Source organism: Myxine glutinosa, chromosome 8 (assembly GCF_964187855.1).
Source record: "Myxine glutinosa chromosome 8, kmMyxGlut1.1, whole genome shotgun sequence".
NCBI lineage: Eukaryota > Metazoa > Chordata > Myxini > Myxiniformes > Myxinidae > Myxine > Myxine glutinosa.
The window spans coordinates 49,049,999-49,074,453 of NC_136268.1; the positions used below are offsets into that span (position 1 = coordinate 49,049,999).

General features: G+C 48.6%; 1 protein-coding gene across 9 annotated transcripts in view; it reads right to left on the reverse strand.

Annotated features, from left to right (window-relative positions):
* Positions 1-394: 394 nt before the first annotated feature.
* Positions 395-24,455, reverse strand: part of WAPL (WAPL cohesin release factor) — a 181,126-nt gene continuing 157,065 nt past the window's right edge. For all 9 annotated transcript variants that reach the window (XM_078783251.1, XM_078783249.1, XM_078783248.1 and 6 more), the window contains one exon: positions 395-1,681. In XM_078783251.1, coding sequence (XP_078639377.1) covers positions 1,616-1,681 — 66 coding nt within the window. In that variant the 3' untranslated portion in view covers positions 395-1,615. The remainder of the gene's footprint in view (positions 1,682-24,455) is intronic.

The window sequence follows — 24,455 nt, forward strand, 5'->3', positions numbered from 1 at the left end:
GAGCTCAGCTCACCTGGTGTTACTCCGATTCGCTAATGGTTAAACAGCATGAAAAACATCCACCGTTTTCACAATGCAAAACGACAGTGATGCGATGGAAAGAAGAAAATAAAATAAATAAATAGATAAATAAAAACAAATCGCACAAGGCACGAATGAACGAAAAATTTCAAATTCGAAATTTAAAAACCTTAAAGGATCATCAAGCAGTCCGTGTAACTAGCGAGACCGAATGAATCGTATTTGAAGCTCATCACCGTGCTGGGGGCGGAGGACGGGCAAAGCGACTGGAGGGTCCGAACCGATCGCAATAGGACCCGACTTGATTGCAAGTAGTCGGTATCAATCGGTTACAAACATCCTCGACTCGGAAATCAAGGAAATACCATGTAAGGAAGGCAACAATTTGTGACTTTATTGAGAGCAAAAAGAGTATGTACACAGGTAAACCAACTGGACAGTGTGATATACAAACTTGTCAAACAGCAGGATAATCTGTACAGAGTAAGAAAATTTATTTCAAACCTCATCACAATCCGAAACACGGGCAACCAATGTATGTACAGCGGCTATGTACATCGTTTGGGTTCATTTCACAAACCCAACCAGAAGGCAGAGAAGGGGATAAGGGGAGGTGGTGATGGTGGCAGACACTTACGATTGAGCACTGCTCTGCAAAAATAAAAAAGGCCCTCCTGTCCACGACTACAGATAAACAAACGTTAAAAATATGAGATGGCCAAAAACATACCACTCGAGGTGAAACTGCAGAATTTGACTTGATTGGTGAGAAACTGGGTGGAGGTGGGGGCAGGATGGTTGTTCCTTCTGTGAAACGCTCAGGCCTCCGACTGTTTATCGATTCATCCATACACTTGGAAATGTCCAAATCTACCGGAGCACTCTGAAGCCACCATGATCACAAATAAGCAAATGGACTTGGCGGTTAATGCCATGTTAAGATCGTTACACAAGGAAAAAATAAACTGCAAGAGAAACAAAATCTCATTCCAATATTACTCTCGCAGGTTGAATGCGTCACGAGCTAAAATGCGCTAAAAGATAATAAAACTAGGCACGGTGAGATTGAAAGCCAATGAAAATCCCAGCCACAGGTTAACCTCTGCAACAGTTGAGAAGCGGCATCTGTAATGGGAGCCGGGAGCTTGGCGGAGACCAACAGGAGCTTTAGCTACCTCTTATACGAGTGAAGGGCCAGCTCTGGTGGAGACTTGGCACAGCGTTCGGTCCAAACGTTCTCAGCACAACAAACAGGCCATTCACGAAGCATAGGTATGGCTAAAGGTAATCGCAAGGAAAGATCATGAGGCAACCTTTATCAAAAGTGTTGGTGGTGTGGAAGAAAAATTTAAAAAAGAAGAAAAGATACTTCAAACCTTCCCTCTGTGACAAACCCTGCCAGAATTAGAAAAGAAACTGGAGAGTCCCCAGTGTGAGTAACAGAACTCACTTAAAATTGGGCGCTGAACATGGACAGGGTGAGGGATGTTCAGAGCTACATGTGTTGTGAAGTGTTGCAATTTCTTAAAAAATAAAAAATAAAACGTTTCAAAGCAATGCATGACAAAATAAAATGCATAGGCCCAGGCATCTGCTAACATCTTTCCAGACATTCGATGACCCTGGCAATCGAATTCTGACCGGTTGTTCCCACAGAGCTCTGTAAAACAAGACAAAACAAACATCTAAAAAAAAATGAACAACGGTTATTTGACAGGTGTAGCGCAAAAGACAAAGCTTGAATTTTAAGGCTCAATCATGAGCAAGGGTGCACCCCAGAGCAGCATCTAAAAGCCGTCAAAATTGAAGATCATACATCCAAACAAAATTGTCGCACGCGTATGCGCTCACACACTTTATGTTGTCGTACCGGAACCGAAGAAGCAATATATTTATTATACAACAGCCTTCATAGGTCCCCTCACCACCTCCCTCCCACCCACCTCGTCAGCATGATTAATCGTAAAATCATTTTAAAAGCTGATATGACCTGCCTCCAGATACATTCATAACCTCAAGATATGACCTGCCCATTGGTATTTCATTGTACAGAGACACACCCCAGCTTTCTCTAAGGTACTTTTCCAAGTATTTTCAGCGACTATTAGAGGTAATATTCCTTCAGGTAACAATCCTTACCACGCGCACAAAATAGCAATTCACGGGCCCAGAAGATCGCTAATCCTCAGGATTTCTGCGCATGCCTGCCGAGCATCCTGGGGTGGATTACCTTATTTTGAAAGTCCCGTATTACCGGTGCCAGTATATGTGTATATGTGTATATGTGTATGTGTGTGTGTGTGTGTATGTGTGTATGTATGTATGTATGCATGCATGCATGCATGTATGTATTGCTAAAAGTCTTGCTAAAAGACCTGACTGTGTTTTATTAATCGTAATGCCATGACAAGTTTTTAGGTACAGTCACGTGAAAAAGTAAGTACACCCCCTGTAAAGTTTTGACTTTTTCAACATATTTCAACATATAGCTATTTGATCTTCATTTCAACAATATTGATAGATAAAGGTGATATAATATAACAAATATCATGAAACATTTACATTTTGTAGTCCATTGTATAATTTAAATAAACATAAATGCAAATTTCGCATGTGGAAAAAGTAAGTACACCTCTACATTTATCACTACTTCAAATACCTAAAATTAGAATCAGGTGCACCAGCTCAGGTGCAAATGATTAGAACATCGTCAGAGAGGATCTTGGAGGAACCTGCCTTATTTAAACCTCAGACATTTAGTTTGGTTTCCTCTTTGTCGTTGAAGTGTGCGGCGTCACCATGCCTAGATCAAAAGAGCTCTCTGAGGCCTACAGAAAGAAGGTTATGGATGCCTACGAGTCTGTGAAGGGATTTTAAAAGGTCTCAAAAAAATTTGAAATCAATCATTCGACTGACCGGAAGATCATCGACAAGTGGAGAAGATTCCAAACAACTGCCAACTTGTTCAGGCCAGGCCGCCCCAGCAAGTTCAGCCCGAGAGCAGACCGCAAGATGCTGAAAGAAGTCTCTAAGAACCCCAGAATGTCATCACGGGACCTACAGGAAGCTCTTGCCACTGTTGATGTCAAAGTGCACGACTCTACCATTAAAAAGAGGCTGCACAAATTTGATCTACATGGGAGGTGTGCCAGGAGGAACCTTTGCTGTCCAGAAAGAACATCAGGGCAAGACTAAAATTTGCCAATGAACACCGAGGCAAAGACAAGCACTTCTGTATGTATGTTGGCATTGTTTGTATTTCATTCAGTCGATGTCAGAGAATGGTAGACAGTTATAAGAAACGCCCACTTGAGGTCGTTTCTGATAAAGGGGGCAAATACCACCTATTAGAGCTAAGAGTGTACTTACTTTTTCCACATGCGAAATTTGCATTTATGTTTATTTAAATTATACAATGGACTACAAAATGTAAATGTTTCATGATGATATGAAGGTCGCATAGTGACTGATATAAAAATCGAAAGGGTCACAGAGTTACAAGTGTATGGAAAGCCTCACTGCGTTGCCCTGATGAAACCCCAACAAGGGCGAAACCAGGTCGGTAACTGTGAGTTTTGCATGCACTTGTGACAGTATCTGTATTTATAATCCGTAATGACGCACTGCTAGATGGTTCCTCTGGAACTTTGCAGGCAATGCGGACGTGCATGGCGATGACGTCATGTTGTCCGCTCATTAGGTTGGAGAACCAGATTACAGATACCATTATTAGTAACTCCCAACCGCAACCAGGTCGACTCCATATGATGAGTGGATACCAGAGATAACGTCACCGCGTGGCAGGCGGTGCGTATCGCTCCCAGCAAGGTGCAGCAGCAGCTGTATGGGACACCTTGCTGGCGGTTTTCCACTGATGATATGAAGGTCGCATAGTGACTGATATATATATATATATATATATATATATATATATAATCTATATATATAAAACACAGTTTGTGTGTGTGTGTGTAATGTTACCGATTGACTCCTAAACGGAGAAGCTTACGTGCTTGATATTTGACATAGACATGGCCATTGAGCGTGGGACGAACATGGCCGAACTCAAAATATTTGACGATCCATATTTTTTATTCATATTTACCTCAGCGCATTTCAGCGAAGTACCCGCTAATCTCAGCCGGTTCCAGAGCAGCTCGCTGATTCGCTCAGAGCGATCACGTGATGTTCCATCCCGTCACACGTCACTTCACCTTTTATGCGATCGTGTTTTGTATCGATTTTGTGCGATATGAATTAAATGTCTTTGAAACAGCTGTGAAACGTCTTTCCACAACCCTTCCGTAACCGATTGGAGCAGTTTCTTGCCGCACAAAACGAGATCCGCGAAGCGAGTTGGTAGAGTCGTGCTAACCAAGATGGCGACACGGCGGCTTCACTTTTCACGGAGTATGAGCGTTCTATATATTTTCAATTCAGTGCGCCTGTGATTTGTGGCATAGACATGACCATTGGGCCTTCACGGTGTAATTTGTGCGAGGCTTTTGTCCGAGTGAGCTTGAGTCGAGAGGGCGAATGTACGGGTTGGGAATGTACGGGTCTCCCTTCCCCCGCCCGGCAACGCCGGTACTGGAGGACGTCACAGGATCGGTGAGTCTCCAAAATCCGCTTCGTGCTGTTGCGAATATGCAGGACTATGTCCGATTGTTGTGCTGCTCTCCGACCATGAGAACTGCAACGTCATTGTTGACTGTCCATCCCCTTCCCTCCCCCTTCCCCCTCCGTCCCCCTCCACCCTACCCCTCCCCTCCCCCCCTTCCCCTCCCCCCTCCCCCTCTCCCCCTCCCCCCTCTCCCTCCCTTTTCCCCCTCCCCCCTCCCCCTCCCTTTTCCCCCTCCCCCTCCCTTTTCCCCCTCCCCCTCCCTTTTCCCCCTCCCCCTCCCTTTTCCCCCTCCCCCTCCCTTTTCCCCCTCCCCCTCCCCCTCCCCCTCCCTTTTCCCCCTCCTCCACCCTACCCCTCTCCCCTTCTCCCCTCCCCCTCCCCTCCCCCACCCTTCTCCCCTCCCCCCCCCGTTCCCCTCCCCTCCCCAGCAATGTCGGGTACTTCTGCCGGGTCCCCCCGGCTCCCCCGGGGTCCCCCCGGATCTGGGGAAGCCTACAAAAAATTTCTGCTGCATTGAAGGTTCCCAAGAGCACAGTGGCCTCCATCGTTCTTAAATGGAAGAAGTTTGGAACAACCAGGACTCTTCCTAGAGCTGGCCGCCCAGCCAAACTGAGCAATCGGGGGAGAAGGGCCTTGGTAAGAGAGGTGACCAAGAACCCGATGGTCACTCTGGCTGAGCGCCAGAGATCCTGTGTGGAGATGGGAGAAAAAAGATGGGAGAAACAAATTTCTGCCCTGCTCGAGCTGCCCCGGTCAACTGTAAGTGCTGTTATTGTGAAGTGGAAACGACTAGGAGCAACAAAAGCTCAGCCGTGAAGTGGTCGGCCACAAATATATATTGTTGGTTATGTGGTTATGGTATGGGCAAGGAAGCTACATGGTATGTTGGGCAGGGAAGCAACAGACGATTGTGTGCTTCCAACTTTGTGGCAAGAGTTTGGGAAAGGCCCTTTCCTGTTTCAGCATGACAATGCCGGCGTGCACAAAGCGAAGTCCATACAGAAATGGTTTGTCGAGATCGGTGTGGAAGAACTTGATTGGCCTGCACTGAGCCCTGACCTCAACCCCATCGAACACCTTTGGAATGAATTGGAATGCCAACTGCGAGCCAGGCCTCGTCGCCCAACATCAGTGCCCGACCTCACTAATGCTCTTGTGGCTGAATAGAAGCAAATCCCCGCAGCAATGTTCCAACATCAAGTGGAAAGCCTTCCCAGAAGAGTGGAGGCTGTTATAGCAGCAAATCGGGGGGACCACCTCCATAATAATGCCCATGATTTTGGAATGAGATGTTCGACGAGCACATACGGGTGCATTTTCACCAACCATGACAGGTTTCACATCGATCGGTGAAGTGGTTTCAGAGAAGGAATTTCTTTAAATATCGGCTTTCAAGCTAATATGGCTGCCACACCACATTACATATGTCCTTTAAAATGTACACTTTGCGTATGTATGTCCACATATGTATGTCCACATATCCACAAAATATAACCACATTACATATGTCCTTTAAAATGTACACTTTGCGTATGTATGGGCAGGGGATCATCTTTGTGAAGTTTCGTGTTGATCGGATGTGGTTCGTTTTTCTATCCAAGATGTCTGCCAAACCACGTGACCGATATCATCATTTTCAAACTAAATGCAACAATGTTGTTCGGTATTTGTAAATTTTTGCATCGATAGGGTAAGCGGTTTCAGAGATATAATTATTTAATATTTTCCTTCAATCTAAATTCTAATGTCTGCCACACCATGTGACCAATTATGTTTTCGTGATATTTTAATCATCATGCTTTGTCAATGACACATGTAAAGTTTTGAGTCAATCAATTTGGTGGTTTGGGAGAAGATGTTTTTTAAAGGTTTTAGGTTAAATTCAATACGGCTGCCAAATTATGTGACCGATGATGTGATAAATTTAATATTTCAATACAAATGGGTCATAGATCATGCACATGCAATTTCAGATTTTTAGGATAAGGAATGTGATTTAAACATTTTTGGCCGGTTATACCACCACTTCACCAATGATGTCACCATCATCATGCTTTTGTTCCCCATTGGGAGTACTTGACAATGTGCCAAGTTTAAAATTTTTCCATTCAGCAGTTTCCAAGAAATCATTTTTAAAAGTATTTGCGTTTACTCCAAGATGGCTGCCATACCACGTGACCTATGGCGTCACAATTGTCAGAAAAACATTATACATGGGTGTCACTCCTACCCTGAAAGTTTAGTCTCAATCGGACATGTGGTTGCTGAGAAAAACAAGGTTTAGCCCGTACGGACGGACGGATGTACGGATGGACGGACAACCCGAAAACATGCCTCCGGCCACCTTTGGGGGCGGAGGCATAAAAATCCGGAAGGTTACCGCTGTAGATGCAATGTCTTGGACACCACCTTATTTAACGCCTTTCATTAGTTATTCGCGTCTGTTTTTTGTCCTTTATAACGTCCTTAAAACAGTAAGCTTCCTGTTTGGAATGATTTTCAGCACGATTGGGACAAATTCAAAGCCAAAGTACTGCTAAACTGCAGGTTTGTTTTCTGATTCATGTTCTGATTAGTGTTCAAAATATAACATTCAATTGAAATAAAGTTGTTCCTCGATAAATAAACCAATGACTTTGATAGATACACAGTGACAGACATAATACATAACTAGACCTGCCACTTTAAAACTGCTGGCAGTGATGAACGGTTTACTCGCACCCACTTTTGATACACCCCCGAGACAGACAGACAGAGACACACACACACACACACACACACACACACACACACACACACACACCCAACCCCCCCCCCCCCTCCTCCACATGCACACCCCAACCCCGCCCCCCTACACACACACCACAACCCCCCCCCCCCTACACACACACCACAACCCCCCCCCCCCTACACACAAACACACATATCCACCCCCCCCCCCCCCCACCCACACATCCACACAAACACATCTCCACATGCATACACACACATACACACTCGCCCCCCCCCCCCCCCCACACACACACACACACACACACTCCCCCACACGGAAAACAAGGAAACAAGGAAACTCCTCACCATCCACAAAATGTTTTACAAAATTCAATGCATCCCAAAAATATAACTACCGAGACGAGGAGGTAGCGGCCTGAAGGAGCTCAACCAAGTGCACAGAATGACAACTGAAGGAATGGCCCAATATGCAAAAAGTGCAACAGACTGCCAAATCCAATTTGTAAGTAAATATGAAGACACCAAACCAGAGAAGGTATCACAAACCCACCGAGCAAAAAAAATTCCAAAGACAGGTGCAAATGGAAGATGTCACACAACCTTGCTATCTTGATAAAAAAAACTCTCTTCCTCACTCGCCCTGCACTGCCCTCTCTCCACCTCACCCCCAGGAATACCTTTGGCTACGGCTTCCCCTTCGCTCCCACCTTTTGTTCATATGTGTGTTGTACCGTCCACCAAACAGTGATGACTCCATCTACATCTCGCTGTCTGATAATATGAACCAACTTCTATCTACCCATCCCAACTCTCTCTTCCTCATATGTGGTGATTTCAATTGTCACCATGCCAGTTGGCTGGGTGTGGGTACCTCTCTCACCAGCCATGGCTCTTCAGCAAAGGACTTCTGTGACTCACTGGGATTGATACAATCTGTCAATTTCCCGACCCGGATCTCAGTCAACGGAGCATCTTCTCTTCTGGACTTGGTTATGACTAACTTCCCTGAAAATGTCTGCTGCTCTTCTTCTGCTCCAATCAGCTCATCTGATCATGTGCTTGTTAAAGTGGACATCTCTCTGACCATTCTCAGAGAGCCTCCTCAGCGTCGACGAGTCTGGCATTTCACTCAGGCCAACTGGCACGGTCTTCAAGCAGCCATCAATCATCTGGCCTGGTCTCCCATCTCTACCGCCTCTGACATCAACTCATCCTGGGAATTCTTCCAAAGTAAATTGCTCTCTCTCATGCACAGATTTATCCCATCTCGTCTTCAGCTGTCATACCCTTCCTCCCGTCCATGGTACACGGAATCTTGTGGTAAGGCTATTGCCCAGAAACAACTTGCTTTCGTCTCCTGGAAAGCAAATCCAACGGAAGGAAATCTCATTTCCTTTCACAAAGCCCGAAACAAGTGTGTGTCCACCCTCAGGAGAGCCAGGAAACAATATCTCTCCGTTCTCAGGACAGAACTCTCTTATCTGTCTCCCTCTTCCAAATCCTGGTGGCATCTGGTCAAAACTGTTTCTGGTGTATGTTCCCCCTCCATCCCCTCCCTCACCTCAAATGGCCACACGGCTGACTCCGCACGTTAAAAAGCTGAATGCCTCAACTCTGTGTTTGCCTCTAAATCTTGTGTCCCAAACCCATCCCTCTCTGTACCCACCGTACCCAGTCATACCCAGCTGCTCCTGGACTCTGTGTCCTTTCCTCCTGACAAGGTGGAAAAGTTTCTGTCAACCCTCGACTCTGATTCTGCAACTGGACCTGACGGCATCAGCCCACGGGTCCTAAAATCCTGTTCTTCCGCTCTTTCACTCCCTCTCTCTGTTCTCTTCACCCTCTCTTTTGCTCAAGGTCATCTGCCATCTGCTTGGGAAATCTGCCAGCATCACCGCTTTGCACAAAAAAGGTGCAAAAACAGATCCCAGCAACTACAGACCAATCAGCCTTCTCCCAATTATCAGCAAAGTCATGGAATCCATCATCGCTTCAGATATGAAATCTTTCCTCTTCTCCAATGGCTTGATCTCTGATCATCAATTTGGTTTCAGACCTGGTCACTCTACTCTGGACATGCTGCTGCTGCTTTCTCAACAATGGATGGAGGTCCTCAATGCCAAACAGGAAATTAGAGCCGTCTCCCTTGACATATCACGTGCCTTCGATACGGTCTGGCACCCTGCTCTGCTCACCAAACTCTCCTCTTTTGGTATCCATGGAAATCTCCACGCATGGCTGGCGGACGTCCTCTCTAGTCGAAGTCAACGTGTGGCCCTGAATGGGTTTCTCTCATCTCCTCTTCCTGTTCAGGCTGGAGTTCCCCAAGGCAGTGTTCTGGGCCCTGTGCTTTTTCTGGTCTTCATCAATGATCTCTCTGACTCTCTTGAAAATCCTCTCTATCTCTTTGCTGATGACTCTACTCTCTGTCGCTCCATTCTTCATCCCTCAGATCGGCAGTCTGCAGCCTCCTCACTCTCTGCAGACCTGGACAAAATCACAGACTGGGCAAACAAGTGGAACATGTCTTTCAATCCTGACAAATCTCACACTCTTACGATGTCTCTCCGAAAAGACCGACTGGACAACCCTCCCATCCACTTTCTGAATAATCCTCTCCAAGAAGTTCTGTCACTCAAGCTTTTGGGTCTCACTATCTGCCATGATCTTTCCTGGGAAAACCACATTTCAAATCTGGCCTCCAAAGCCAGTCGCCGACTGGGCATCCTCCGTCGTGCGAAGTCCTTCCTTGGCACACCTGAACTCCTCACCACATACAAGGCTTTCATCCGCAGCTCAATGGAATACTGCTCTCCCCTCTGGGCTGGTGCTCCTGCCTCACACCTAGCTCGTCTTCACGCTGTTGAAACCAAAGCATTCAGAATCATTGGAATCTCCCGCGATGAAGCTAACTCCAAGGGCCTCTCACTCACTCACCGCAGGCAGGTTGGTGGTCTTTCCGTCTTCTACCAACTCCTCTCTGGCCTTGCCCCCCCCAGCTCTCTCTGGGCTCTGTCCCGCAAATATTCCTACAGGTCGCACAAGATCTGCCTGCAACCCTCTTATGGTTAAACTGCCAAAATCAAGACTCTCTGCTCACCCTCACTCCTTCATTCCTCTTTTCTCCCACCTCTGGAACAAACTCCCTCACTCTCTTCAATCCCACTCCACCCTCCAGGTCTTTAAAACAGCTGTTCACCACCATCTCTTATCTTCTACCATCCAAAACCTTGATCTTTTCTATCCCCGCTAATTTCACCCCAATTCCACTTTTTTGAAATACCAACTTCTGTCCTGGAAGTCCTTGGTGTCCTTGTGTTTTATACTTCTCCCACCCCCCCGCCCCCTTCCCACGCCTCCTCCCCCCAAGCCCTCCCCCTCCCACACATCTCCCTGCTCTCAAATGTTGTGTTTGTGTGCTTCCCCTTCTCTCCCCATCTTGTCTTCCGCTCCCTCTTTTTATGTATTTTGTTTGTCTGGTTGATTTGTTTGTGAAGTAAATGTCAGCTCTTTCACGAGCCTCGATTCGGTACACCAAAAAAATAAAAATAATAAAATAAACTGAAACAACAAAGAGTACAGCAACAACAATTGCAAAAAAGAAGAAAGAAAAATATAAATCAAAATATCAACAAATATACATCAACAACTCGGAAAATGAAAAAAGATGAGGAAGGTGCATATAAAAAAAAGATTTGGACAGAATGTGAGTAGACAAAAAAGGGTCTTTGGAATGGCTAAGAAAAGGCTCAACTGTGATGGAAAAATAATCACTATAAATGACCAAGACCAAGGACACGACACCAATGGCTTTAAGAAAATGGCGGGACTGAGTCAATCAGACAAGTGTAGGTTCTGCAAAACAGAAAGTATGAGCCATCGCCAAACAGGATGTAAACAACTCATGTCAGAGCAGATGTACACCAAAAGGCACAACAAAGTATGTTGAGTTATCCACTGGCACATCTGAAAAAGTCTTAATATTCCAATTCCAGAAAACTCATGGAAAAATGAACCAAAAGCAATCACTGAAAACAAGGAAGTGATGCTCACATATGACCTAATGATCCCATCCAGCATGAACATGGAAAACAAAGCATTATGACCAGATATAGCACTGAAGTACAAAAAAAAATAAAAGAACACATTGCTAATTGAGGCGCCAGTCCCCAGTGATTTTGGCCTAAACAACGCAGAAATCAAGAAAATAACCAAATACCAAGCCCTCAAAAATAAAGTGAAAAGATCCTGGAAGCTTAAGAGTGCCAAAATTGTACCAATGATTAATTGGAGCAAAGGGAACGACAAAAAAAACCTTAAAGGGAGGACTCCATTCCACCTTCTGAAACCCGCATATGAAACAACCAACGACACACAACACAACGACACACAACACAACGACACACAACACAACGACACACAACACAGCGACACACAACACAGCGACACACAACACAGCGACACACAACACAACACAACACAACCAATGACACACTCACAGAACAACTTCTGAAACCCCCCCTCCCTGCACCACACACACTCAATCCATCCCCACCTCCTCCCATCCTGCACCCTCAACTCCTCCTCCCCCTATCTCTAACTGTGTGGACCTTCAACATCCGAGGTCTCCGCTCCAATCTGAAAATCTCTCAATTCAGGCCACTGCTGATAAACCGGACATAATCTGTTTAACAGAATCCTTTCTCCCTCCCACAGGACATGCCTGGTTCGTTATTGTCTCTCCCTGGTTATTGTCTGTTCTAATTTGATGGGTCTGAAGCACGCCCCAGCAGCGAAGTTGCACTTTACATCAATAACTCAATATCTCACTGCCCTTGTACTGATCTGACACATCCCAACCCCTAGGAGTACCTTTGGCTGTGACTTCCCATGCACTCACACCTCTCGCTTGTCTGTGTGATGTACTGTCCTCCAAATAGTGACGACTCCACCTACATCTCTCTCTCTCTCAGACAACATGCACCAACTTTTAACCACTCATCCCAACTCTCTCTTCCTCATGTATGGAAATTTCAATTGTCACCATGCAAATTGGCTGGGTTTTGGGACCTCTCTCACCAGCCATGGCACTTCAGCAAATAACTTCTGTGACTCCATGGTACTGACTCGATCTGTGAATTTTCCAACCCGGATTTCTCACAATAGCAAATCCTCCCTTCTAGACTTGATAATGACCAACTTCCAAGCAAATGTCTCCTGTTCTTCCTCTGCTCCAATTGGTTCATCTGATTATATGCTTGTGAAAGTCAACATCTCTCTGGCTATTCTCAGAGAGCTGCCTCAATGCTGGTGAGTCTGGTAGATCATTCAAGCAGATAGGCAGGGCCGCAAGCAGCCATCTCTCTTCAGGATTGGTCTCCCATATCTACTGCCCTAGATATCAATTCAGCCTGGGAATTCTTCCACAGAAACCTGCTCTTTCACATGCACAGATTCATCCCATCTCATCTTCAGTTATTCTACCTTTCCTCATGCCCATTGGTACACTGAATACTTTGGTGAGGCATTTGCTCTGAAACAACTTGCCTTCTCTTCGTGGAGGGCAAATCCGAACGAAGGCAATCTCAGCGCATTCCTAAAAGTCCGCAACAAGTGTGTGTCCACTCTCAGGAGAGTCTGAAAACAGCATCTGTCCAAATTCAATAATGAACTTTCAAACTTGTTGAGCTCCAAAACCTGATGGCATCTTGCTAAGTCTGCCTTTGGATTATGCTCCTCTCCATGATCCCTTCTCTCTCTTCAAATGGCACCACAGCAGACTCCACTCTCGTGAGAAGGCTGAATGCCTCAATTCTGTGTTCACTTTCAAATCTTGTATTCCCAATCCCTCACCCTTGGTACCCACCCTTCTCCTCGTACCCAAATGCTCCTGGACTCTATCTTTTGCACCTGCAAAAAGGTAGAGAACGTTCTTTCAACCCTCAACTCTCTGAGTCTGTAACTGGACCGGACAGTATCAGCTCATGTGCCATAAACACCTGCTCTGCTGCTCTTGCCCATCCTCTCTCTGCCCTTATCATTTTCCCTCGGTCATTTCCCATCTGCTTGGAAATCCACCAACATCAACTGCATTACATAACTGGAATGGCACTCTTTGACGTTGTGACGTTGACTGATATGCCTCCGCCCACATTATTCCATCATTATACATACATGTACCAAGTTTGATTTTAATCCATTTAGCTGTTCTTAAGTATCACATTTTTACCTGGCATGACCTCTGACGCCGAAATATAATCGGTTCATAATATTGTTACGTTTATGGAGAAATGGGGGAGGGGGTTTAGAGATTACCTGAGGAACAGATAGAACTGTTTCGAGTAGTATGGTCCGTATGTGAATAGGTAGCCAATCTCGATGTAATAAGTAGGCACATATCAGCTTAAGGACTGTCTGTTTGAATGTGCACCATATGAAGGGTGGTGCTTTGTAATAGATAGCGAGGGACTAAGTTAAGTAAATGTGCATAGAAACCTCCCTGTAAACAGCGACCGGGAGCACTGGGTGGCAAGAAGAGCGAGGCAGATAGCAATGGGACTCTGCCAGGCAAGGAGAGGGGGTAGGGGAGGGGAGGGGCAGAGCTATTATCATCTCATAAAGGGGGTGGAGCCCAACGCCTCGAGGGATGGAGGGTTGTTAAGAGGGCATGGGGAGGAGCTTGGACGCACGAGGGATCATCGGGGTCTGAGGAGGAAATGGCAGAGCGTTGCCCAGGGAGAAGAGGGAGAAGCCTGTAGCTCTTGGTTCGGTGCTCTCAGAGGAGTGGGAACAGTTCGGAGAGGATCTCAGTTTTCTGAGGAGCTACAATGGAGCTCTGAAAGAGATCTGAGAGTTCTAAGAGGAGAGCTTTAAGGAGGCTGTCCTGCCTGCCTTGGCCTGGTGCTGTTCTCATCTCCCCTCCCCCCCTCCCCCTTGCCTGTTCAATGTCCTGCTCGTCTCTTCATCATCTCTTCGTCACCTCCTCACCGACTGTTCGTGGCTGCTCAGTGCCCCATCCTCCTCCGATACCACCGGAGAGAGATAAACCACCCGGTTCTCGTTTCCTTTCCCCATGTGTGATTGTGACTGGAGTGAGGCTAGTGTGACTAGTTTTTATAGGATTTATTTTACTTCATTGTAAATAGTTAAACATTGATTACTTGTTACGTGTTTCCCCATTTTCCCCTCCCCCAAGGAGGGGGATGGAGGTGAAAGGCATGGGAGTGAGGGGAGTAATGTTTACCAGCCATTATCTGGGTACACCTTTCTCTGTGCCGTTGACAAATATATGTGTACTTGTGGTAGCTCAGGCGAGCTGGTGCGAGAATGCTTTGCTCAACTGTCTGCAGCTAACAATTTACTGAGCGGTCCAACACTCATGTTCCTTGCTGTAGTTTGCATATTGCATGTTCACACAGATGTAATGCGATGATCTGCAGTTTTAAGTGCCTGATTTTAAAGCACATGTCGATCCAGACATTGTACTGTATTGTATATAAGATGGATGAAATTTGACTGTCCATTCGACTTTGTTTGACTGGATTTCCGCAATGTGTTTTGCGTTACCTGTGGTAATTCACAGTTTGGCAAGTCTGTGAGCAAAAAGTCCAAGAAAGGTTTTAAAGCCAATGATATGAAAAGTTGCTGCTGCGGCCTTAGTTTTGATATTTTGCTGCCTCATGGTTTGTGTGACTCGTTTTGTGCACCATGGATCATACTCATTCTCCCCCCTCCCTGACCTACCCATTCACCCCTTCAACCAAAAGACATGCATTATAAAACTTATATTCATGTTACTAATGGTGCCATTGAAGGAGCTGGGGCTCCCACGTCGATCGGAAGAATGGACGCGACAAAAAGCTGGAATTCATCCGAGTTGCTTTAATCAAACCAAACACTCAGGCACTCTCAAAAGCCCGTTTATCGGGCAGCAATATATATACATATTATCCCGGAGCGTTTGCCCAGGAAAAGCGAGAGGGGGCGTGGCCCAGCGTCCCGACCGAGGCCTGGCAAGTTGAGCGCGGGCCTGCCCGGGCGTCCTGGACGAGCCCGGCATGGTGATCGCTCCGCGTCCTTGATAGGTGCAAGGCGATTCTGAAAACCCAGCGGTAGCCGCTACACACGTCCCCCCAGAATCGACTTGCACCGGCAGGGTCAATTTGAGGGGGGTCCTGATGACCCGGCCGAAGCGACCCCTGGCGGGTCGTGGGAGGGGGTCCGGTGTGGAGGTGGGCGGTCGAGTGGGGGGCACCGTGGACGGGGGGCGGCCTCGCCGCGGCGGAAGGGCCACCCGTGGTGGGTGGTCGACGTCCACGTGCGCCGGCTTGAGGCGGTCCACCGCAATCCGGTCCGACCTGCCGCCGATGTCGATGACGAACGACTTGTCGTCCCGTCACAGCACCCGGAAGGGCCCGTCGTACGGCGGCCGGAGTGGCCCCCGATGTGCGTCGTGACGCACAAAAACATACTCCGCTGTGCGAAGTGCTGGGGGGACGTAGGACTGGGGGTCACCGTGGTGGGATGTTGGCACGGGGGCAAACCGTCGGGCGGCCTCCTGGAGGTCCGAGCGCTGGTGAGCTGCGGACCAGGGACTGGTAGCGTCGGGCACGAACTCGCCCGGGACGCGTAGCGCCTGGCCATAGACAAGCTCGGCGGTGGATGCCTGGAGGTCCTCCTTGGGGGCCGTGCGGAGGCCCAAAAGGACCCACGGCAGCCGGTCGGCCCAACCGCCGTCTTGAAGGCCGGCCATGAGCGCGGCCTTCATGGAGCGGTGGAATCGCTCGCACAACCCGTTTGCTTGGGGGTGGTAGGCCGTAGTACGGTGGAGCTTGACCCCCAGGTTGCGGGCGACCGCGCCCCACAGCTCGGAGGTGAACTGTGGTCCGCGGTCTGACGAGATGTCCGCCGGTGCGCCGAAGCGGGCGATCCAGGTGGCGATGAAAGCCTGCGCCACGTCGGCGGTGGTGGTGGAGACGAGGGGAACGGCCTCCGGCCACCTGGTGGTCCTGTCCACCATGGTGAGCAGGTGTGTGAACCCCCGTGACGGGGGGAGGGGGCCCACCAGATCCACGTTGACGTGGTCGAAACGTCGTTCGGGCACGGTGAAAGGTGCCAGCGGGGCCTGGGTGTGTCGGTGGACCTTGGCCCGTTGGCAGGCCGTGCAGGTGCTGGTCCAATCGCGGACGTCCCGACGAAGGCCGTGCCAGACGAATCGCGCCGACACCAGCTTCTGGGAAGCTTTCCGGCCCGGGTGGGAAAGGCCGTGGAGGGAGGCGAAGATGCGGCGTTGCCAGGTGACGGGCACGATGGGGCGAGGCTGGCCTTGGGAGACGTCGCAGAGCAGGACAGTGTCCGCGAAGGGGATGTTGGCCAGGCGGAGGCCCGTGTCCGCCGCCCGGAGGGCTTGCACCGTGGTGTCGGTGGTTTGGTCCGCCGCCATAAGCGCAAAGTCAACGCCCAGGTGGACCGGGTTCGCGCTGGCCCGGGAAAGACAGTCGGCCACGGAGTTGTTTTTGCCGGCGACGTGCCGGATGTCCGTGGTAAACTCCGACACGGCGGAGAGGTGGCGCTGTTGGCGGGCCGACCACGGCTCCGTGACCTTGGCCATGGCGTAAACCAACGGCTTGTGGTCGACGAACGCCGTGAAAGGTCGGCCCTCCAGGAGGTGGCGGAAATGGCGGACGGCCAGGTGTAGGCCGAGGAGCTCCCGGTCAAACGTGCTGTATTTGAGCTCGTTCGGCCGGAGCTGCCGGCTGAAAAAAGCGAGTGGCTGCCAAACCCCGTTCACCCATTGCTCATGTACGGCGCCCACCGCGTAGTCGGAGGCATCCGTGGTGAGGGCGATGGGAGCGTTGAGCACCGGGTGAGCGAGCAGTGTTGCGTCGGCGAGGGCCCGCTTTGAGCTTTGGAAGGCCGCATCCATTGCTGCGGACCAGGCGATGTCGTGCTTGGCCGGCTTGCCCCAGAGGGCTTCGTAGAGGGGCCGCATGAGTTGAGCAGCGCGGGGCACGAAGCGGTGATAAAAATTCACCATTCCCAGGAATTCCTGCAGGGCCTTTATGGTGCGGGGACGCGGGAACGTGGTGATGGCCTCGACCTTGGTTGGCAGCGGCACGGCCCCGTTCTTGGTGATGTGGTGGCCACAAAAATCAACGGCCGTCGTGCCGAAGTGGCATTTGGCCGGGTTGACGATGAGGCCGTGCTCGCTGAGGCGCCCGAACAGTGTTCGGAGGTGGAGGAGGTGCTCGGCCCAGGACGTGCTGGCGACGAGGATGTCGTCCAGGTAAACGAAAAGGAACGGCAGGTCACGCAGCACGCCGTCCATCAAGCGCTGGAACGCCTGAGCCGCGTTCTTGAGACCAAACGGCATCCGCAAGAATTCGAATAAGCCGAACGGCGTGATGACTGCCGTTTTAGGGACGTCGGCCGCCCTGACAGGTACCTGGTGATATCCCCGTATGAGATCAATTTTCGAAAAAATGACCCGTCCCGCCAGACGGGCGGAGAAGTCTTGGATATGCGGGATCGGGTACCTGTCGGGGGTGGTAGCGTCATTGAGACGGCGGTAGTCGCCACACGGGCGCCATCCACCCCCCGGCTTTGGCACGATGTGCAGTGGCGAGGCCCACGCGCTATCGGAGCGCCGCACGATGCCGAGGTGCTCCAACGCGTCAAATTCGGCCTTTGCCACGGCGAGCTTGGCTGGGTCGAGGCGGCGGGCCCTGGCGTAGACCGGCGGGCCCGTGGTTGGTATGTGGTGCTCGATCCCATGCCGTACTGCGACGGCCGAAAACGTCGGCCGCGTGAGGGCCGGGAACTCCGTGAGCAGGCGAGCAAACTCGTTCGCCGCCGGGACGGCGCATGCCAGCTCGGTCGGCGCGGAGCTGCTCAATGTGCATACCAGGGAGCTGAAGGTTTCGGCGTTGATTAAACGACGCCGTTGGACGTCCACCAGCAGTCCGTGTGCGCAGAGGAAGTCGGCGCCTAGCAGAGCCATGGGCACGTTTGCGGTTACAAACGTCCAAGCAAAGCGTTGGCCGCCGAAGCAGAGGGTGACGTTGCGCGGGCCGAAGGTGCGGATGGTCGATCCGTTGGCCGCAACCAAGGAGGGGCCGCAAACCGCGGATTGCCTGTCCTGGTCAGAGGCGGGTATGACGCTCAGTTGGGCGCCGGTGTCGCACAGGAAGCGCCGTCCGGACGCTTTATCCGTGATGAACAGTAAGTTGCCCGTGTGGCCGGCGCTCATGGCTGGTAATGAACGCCGGCCCGGCCGTTTCCCGGCCTGCCGAAGGTGCACGGGGGTCGGCATGTCCGGGCCTTCTGTCCGAACCTGGCATGATAGTAACACCACGCTTGGTCAGGTGGAGGCCCCGGTCGTCGTGCTGGAGGTGGTCGGCTCGGTGTAGCGGCCGCCAATTGCGTCGGCAGTTCGGTCGTCGACCGTGCCGGGTGCTCGGGCGCCATGGGTGTTGCGTCGGACGGCGGTGGGTCCCATGTCGCCGCTGCGATGCGCTGTCCTGCGGCGGAGATCTTGTCGGCTTCTCTGGCAAGGGCCCGGGGATCTGTGATCGTCGTGCTTGCCAGGGCGAGGCGTACCGGGTTAGGCAGCTGACGGAGGAACAGCTCCCGGAACAGGAATGCCGGAGAGTGCTCGCCGAGCAGTGAAAGCATGTAGTCCATTCGCTCGGAAGGGCGCGTGTCGCCGAGCTCGGGCAGGTCGAGCAGGCGCCGTGCGCGTTCCGCCGATGGGAGGGCGAAAGCGTCGAGGAGAAGCTTCTTAATCGCGCCGTATTTGTCAGCGGCTGGCGGGCTCTCGAGGAGGCTCAGGGCGCGGGCCGCGGTGGCCGAACCGAGCGCTGCTACCACATGGTGGAAGCGGGTGTCGTCGGCCGTGATGCCTCGCAGGGCGAACAGGGAATCCGCCTGTGCGAACCAAACCGCCGCGTGAGCCTCCCAGAAGGTAGACAGTTTAAGGGCGACTGCCGTGTCCATGTCGGTAGGTCACCAATGAAGGAGCTGGGGCTCCCACGTCGATCGGAAGAATGGACGCGACAAAAAGCTGGAATTCATCCGAGTTGCTTTAATCAAACCAAACACTCAGGCACTCTGAAAAGCCCGTTTATCGGGCAGCAATATATATACATATTATCCCGGAGCGTTTGCCCAGGAAAAGCGAGAGGGGGCGTGGCCCAGCGTCCTGGCTGCGGCCTGGCAAGTTGAGGGCGAGCCTGCCCGGGCGTCCTGGACGAGCCCGGCATGGTGATCGCTCCGCGTCCTTGATAGGTGCAAGGCGATTGTGAAAACCCAGCGGTAGCCGCTACACCATCAAGCTTTACAAGGATGGATTGACCCACTGCCCCAATAGATTGTTGCTGTTAATATTTTTAGAGACCTATCTTTGGATTATAGAACCTAGTTTGGCTGAGGCTTCAAATCAGTTGGTTCTCTTTCCATCGATGAGTCAATCCAATCTAAAATCACTGATGACATTTTAGAAGAAACAAAATCAAGCATTTGCGAGAAATAGTCCTCTTGCAATTTGGCATCAAACATGATACAAGCCTTGTTAAAAGCCTTGTATCTTAAAGCTTCTGTCTTTCTCATTTATTACCCTCGCCTGAGGAGAGGGTATTGCATTTGAGTCCGTTTGTTTGTCTGTTTGTTTGTCCGCACAGAATAAATATGATTTTCTCTGCAACCGTTGGTCTGCTCGACAGGAAATTGTCACCATAGGTGCAACTCCACCTCAGAATGTTTTAATGATAATTATGACGTCATAGGTCACGTGGTTCGGCCGCCATCTTGGAAAAACCGAAAAACTTCGCACCTCTATATCTCCGAAAGCGCTGCATAGATGAAATTGAGACGTGGCTCATTGTAAAGAACTCTCCATGGGGAATAAAATATGTTAATGATGATGTCATAGGTGCCTCCATTATGACGTCATAATTCGACAAGTACAAAACTTCATCCGATCAAGATGAAATTTCTTGAGCGTCCTGTGGGCATAAATTGGCGGAGAAAAAATATTGATGACGTCATAGGTCACGTGGTTCGGCCACCATCTTGGAAAAACCGAAAAATGTTGCACCTCGATATCTCCGAAAGCGCTGCATAGATGAAATTGAGACGTGGCTCATTGTAAAGAACTCTCCATGGGGAATAAATTATGTTAATGATGATGCCATAGGTGCCTCCATTATGATGTCATAATTTGACAAGTACAAACTTCATCCGATCAAGATGAAATTTCTTGAGCATAATCTAGGAATAAATTAGTTTAGAAAAACAATAATGACATCATCGGTCACGTGGTTCCACCACCATATTTGTTTTAACACAAAAGCCTTAAAAACCACCGAAAATACATCCTGGCAAGGGTTTGCAATCTCTGATTGTTCTTTTTCTTGTTGTCTTTGCGCAAAGTTTGAACAAAATCGGACCATGCATGTCTGAGAAATTGTTGTAGACACGTTTAAGCAACAAAATGGCCGCCAGTCGACCATCTTGGATCTGATCTCAAAAAAAAAAAAGACTTGCTTAATTAACCCATTATTCATTATCTGTTTGGCAAATTTAAACAAGATCGGTAAATGCATGTCCGAGACATGGTTGACGACGTGGTCAATATCGGGGTTTTTACAACTAAAATGGCCGCCAATCTACCATTCGGCCATCTTTGATCAATCACAAAATTAAGTGAAGTGCACATATATGCCATCATGTGCTGTGCTGTGCTTGTGCCAGGTTTGAACAAAATTGAACCATACATCTCCGAGATATGGTTGCGGACGCACGGACGGACGAGACCAACGGGGGCTAATAAACAGAGGACCAATGGTACTGTATCTCACTTGGCTGGTTGCCAAAAAGCAGAGTGATGGATGGATCAGGATAAAAACAAGAGCTGGATTTAAGTACACATTTAAGAGCTGGGTATGCGGGTGTCTTCTGATACCTCAGGGAGATGGATGCCCCCGCCTTGCATAAGCCCAGGTCACCTGTGGGCAAGTTGTAGTACCTGTCAGCCCCCCTTACCAGGGTAATGGTCTGCAGCCATGCAGTTTAAATAGCAGACGACTCTGCACATCTGGTGGACGAGAGTCCAGTTGACTCCAACAGCACGAGCGGAAGAGGGTGAATTCCTCAACGGCCAGCAGAGGGACGGAGAGGAGTGGCGGCCCCTGTCAATACCACACACTTACCCGTGTGTACTAGCCATAGAAAGGAAATGTCATCATTGCCCGAGGAGACTCGACATCAAGAGCTGGATTTAAGATTTAAGTACACAAAAGTCGGGTAGTAGTGACATGATGGTCACAGTAGTGCAACTTCCTGCTATGCCTTAGCTTTTGATATACTAAACACTTCCTAGTATGATGATATAACTTCTTGTTGTGAAGAAATTAGCCCTATTTGATAAGGTGCAACTCCAAGGTGTCTTTAATTCTTTTCTTTTTTTTCTTTTTTCTTTTTTTTTGTATACTGAATCGAGGCTCGTGAAAGAGCTAACATTAACTTCACAAACAAATCGACCAGACAAACAAAATACACAAAAAGAGGGAGCGGAAGACAAGATGGGGATTTTTTGATATTGACCACTTTCTGTGTTGTGGCGTCACTGGCAGACGTAGTGTTTCGGATCAGCTTATTTTATTCAAACGTTCCCATACATAATCAGTCATATATTTTAAGTTCCGCATTGATTGGTTAAATGGTTTTAGAGAAGATGAATTTGAATGGTTTTCCTTTGATCCAATATGGATGCCAGACCACAAGACCAATGACGTCATTGTTATGAAATTATATTTCCGACGTATAGCTGATCACATGTGTAAAACTTCACATTGATCAGTGAAGCAGTTTGGAAGAAGATTGTTAAAGGTTTTCCTGCAATCCAAAATGGTGGCCAAACTAGATATAAATTCAAGTACTTTTGGGACCTTTAAACCTTACAATGACTTACTTATATGTGGAGGATGAAGATATCATGAACAAGCTTGGATTCAACATACCAAAGATCATTTTAGCCAATTTTGGTCACAATCCCATCAGCAGTTTCAGAGAAGAAGTTGCAAGTGTTTATGGACTGACAGATGACACGCCATCCCATAAACCCACCTGAACTATGTGTCATGGAAGCTAAAAAATAAATGGCTCAAACAATTTTGTGAAACACAAAACACAAAAATGGGTGAAAACACAAAAAACACAAAAACACAAAAAACACAAACACAAAAATGTCACACAAAAATGTGTGAAACACAAAAATGTTTGAACTTCCTTTGGGAAGGAGATGGCAGGTAAATACAACAACATGCATTTTAAGGCCATGTTCCCTGCTAGAGCGGGGGTTAGCCTTGCGGTCCCCAGGACAATCTTCTCCATTTTGCCCTATTTTCTGCATCTCTCCTTGTTAACCCCCTTGCCCGCATTTCTTCTTCCACCATCTTTAGCCAAGTCTTTCTCGGTCTTCCCCGTCCTCTACTTCCTTCTACATTAACTTCCATCACTCTTCTCAACCAGTCACTTTCATCCTTCCTCAATACATGACCAAACCATCTCAACCTGTTCCTCTTCACAGCATCAATCACAGGCAATATTCCCATCATCTTTCGCAATTCATCATTTGTCTTCCTCTCTCTCAACGATACTCCGCACATCCATCGAACCATTCGCATTTCCACCCTTTCCAGCCTTCGTTGCTGCTCTACGTTCATTACCCATGTCTCGCTCCCATAAATCATAACACTTCTCACACATGCAGCATACACCTTTCCCTTCAGCTTCAGCGACACTCTCCTCCTCATCAGCACGCCACTCAGTTCCCGAAACTTCTTCCATGCACATCTCACTCGAGCAACCGTTGCCGAGTCTGATCCACCTTCTCCATTCAGCATGTCTCCGAGGTAGCAAAATGTTTTCACACCTTCCAGCTTCACGCCTTCTCCAAGATCCAACTCAACATTTCCTCCATCTGCAGCTCCCTCTGTGCACACCTTACATTTGAATGTAGCTGCCACACTGGTTAATGACCCTCTCAGACCACTACATTTTTGATGAACCCACTCAGCACACATTGTACATTGAATGGAGTTCACTCCGACACCCTTCCTGCACACAGCACACGGCCACTTCCCAGTTCTTTCCACCTCACCACATGCTTTACCACTTGCCATCACCTTTGTCTTTCCGATATTCACCTTCAGACCTTTTGTCTCCATACATTCCTTCCACTTGTTCATCTTTTCCTTCAGTCAATCCATACTTTCCGCAATCAACACCAGATCATCTGCATACAACAACTCCCACGGTAAACCCTCCTTTACGGTCTGAGCCAGCACCTCCATCACAGCTACAAATAGTAGTGGACTTAGTACCGACCCCTGATGCACTCCCACCTTCACCTCAAACTCACCACTGTTCCCGTCCTTCGTCCTTACAGCTGTGCGTGCTCTTTTGTACATTGCCATCACTACTCTGATCAACCATTCCTCCACTCCTAACTTCCTCAATGCCCATGTATTGCAGGTAAATAAATGCAGGTAAATATTGACAACAAACTGGAATGGCACTTGGTAGAGCATATACCTCCACCAGGCTGAACATTTTACATTTTGTATCCCACTGATAGGCCAGATCTGAATCCGGACTTTAAGCAAAATCGAATAGGCTTATTCATGTCAACTACCCAACCCATCTACCAAGTTTTGTCATAATCCATCCATAACTTTTTGAAATGTCATTTAAAACAGGACTGTATATCGTTTTTGGGCCCATCTCTCATTTGTGAAGAATCACTTTTTTTAATTCTCGTATTCAGATAATCACCAAAATCGAATGAATTCGGCCTTGTGATAATACAGCAAGCCTGTCAACCACGTTTCGTCCGAATCTGTCCATAACTTTTTGAGATATCATGTCATATGTCGTTTTTGGCCCCACCTCTCAATGGTGAAGTATCAAATAAAAAATAAGCCTGATGTTAGCTTAACGGTTAAAGTGGCTGGCTTAAGATCTTAGGGTCTTGAGTTTGAGCCCCTGTCATGCCGTTGAAAAAATACCTGGTGGATGG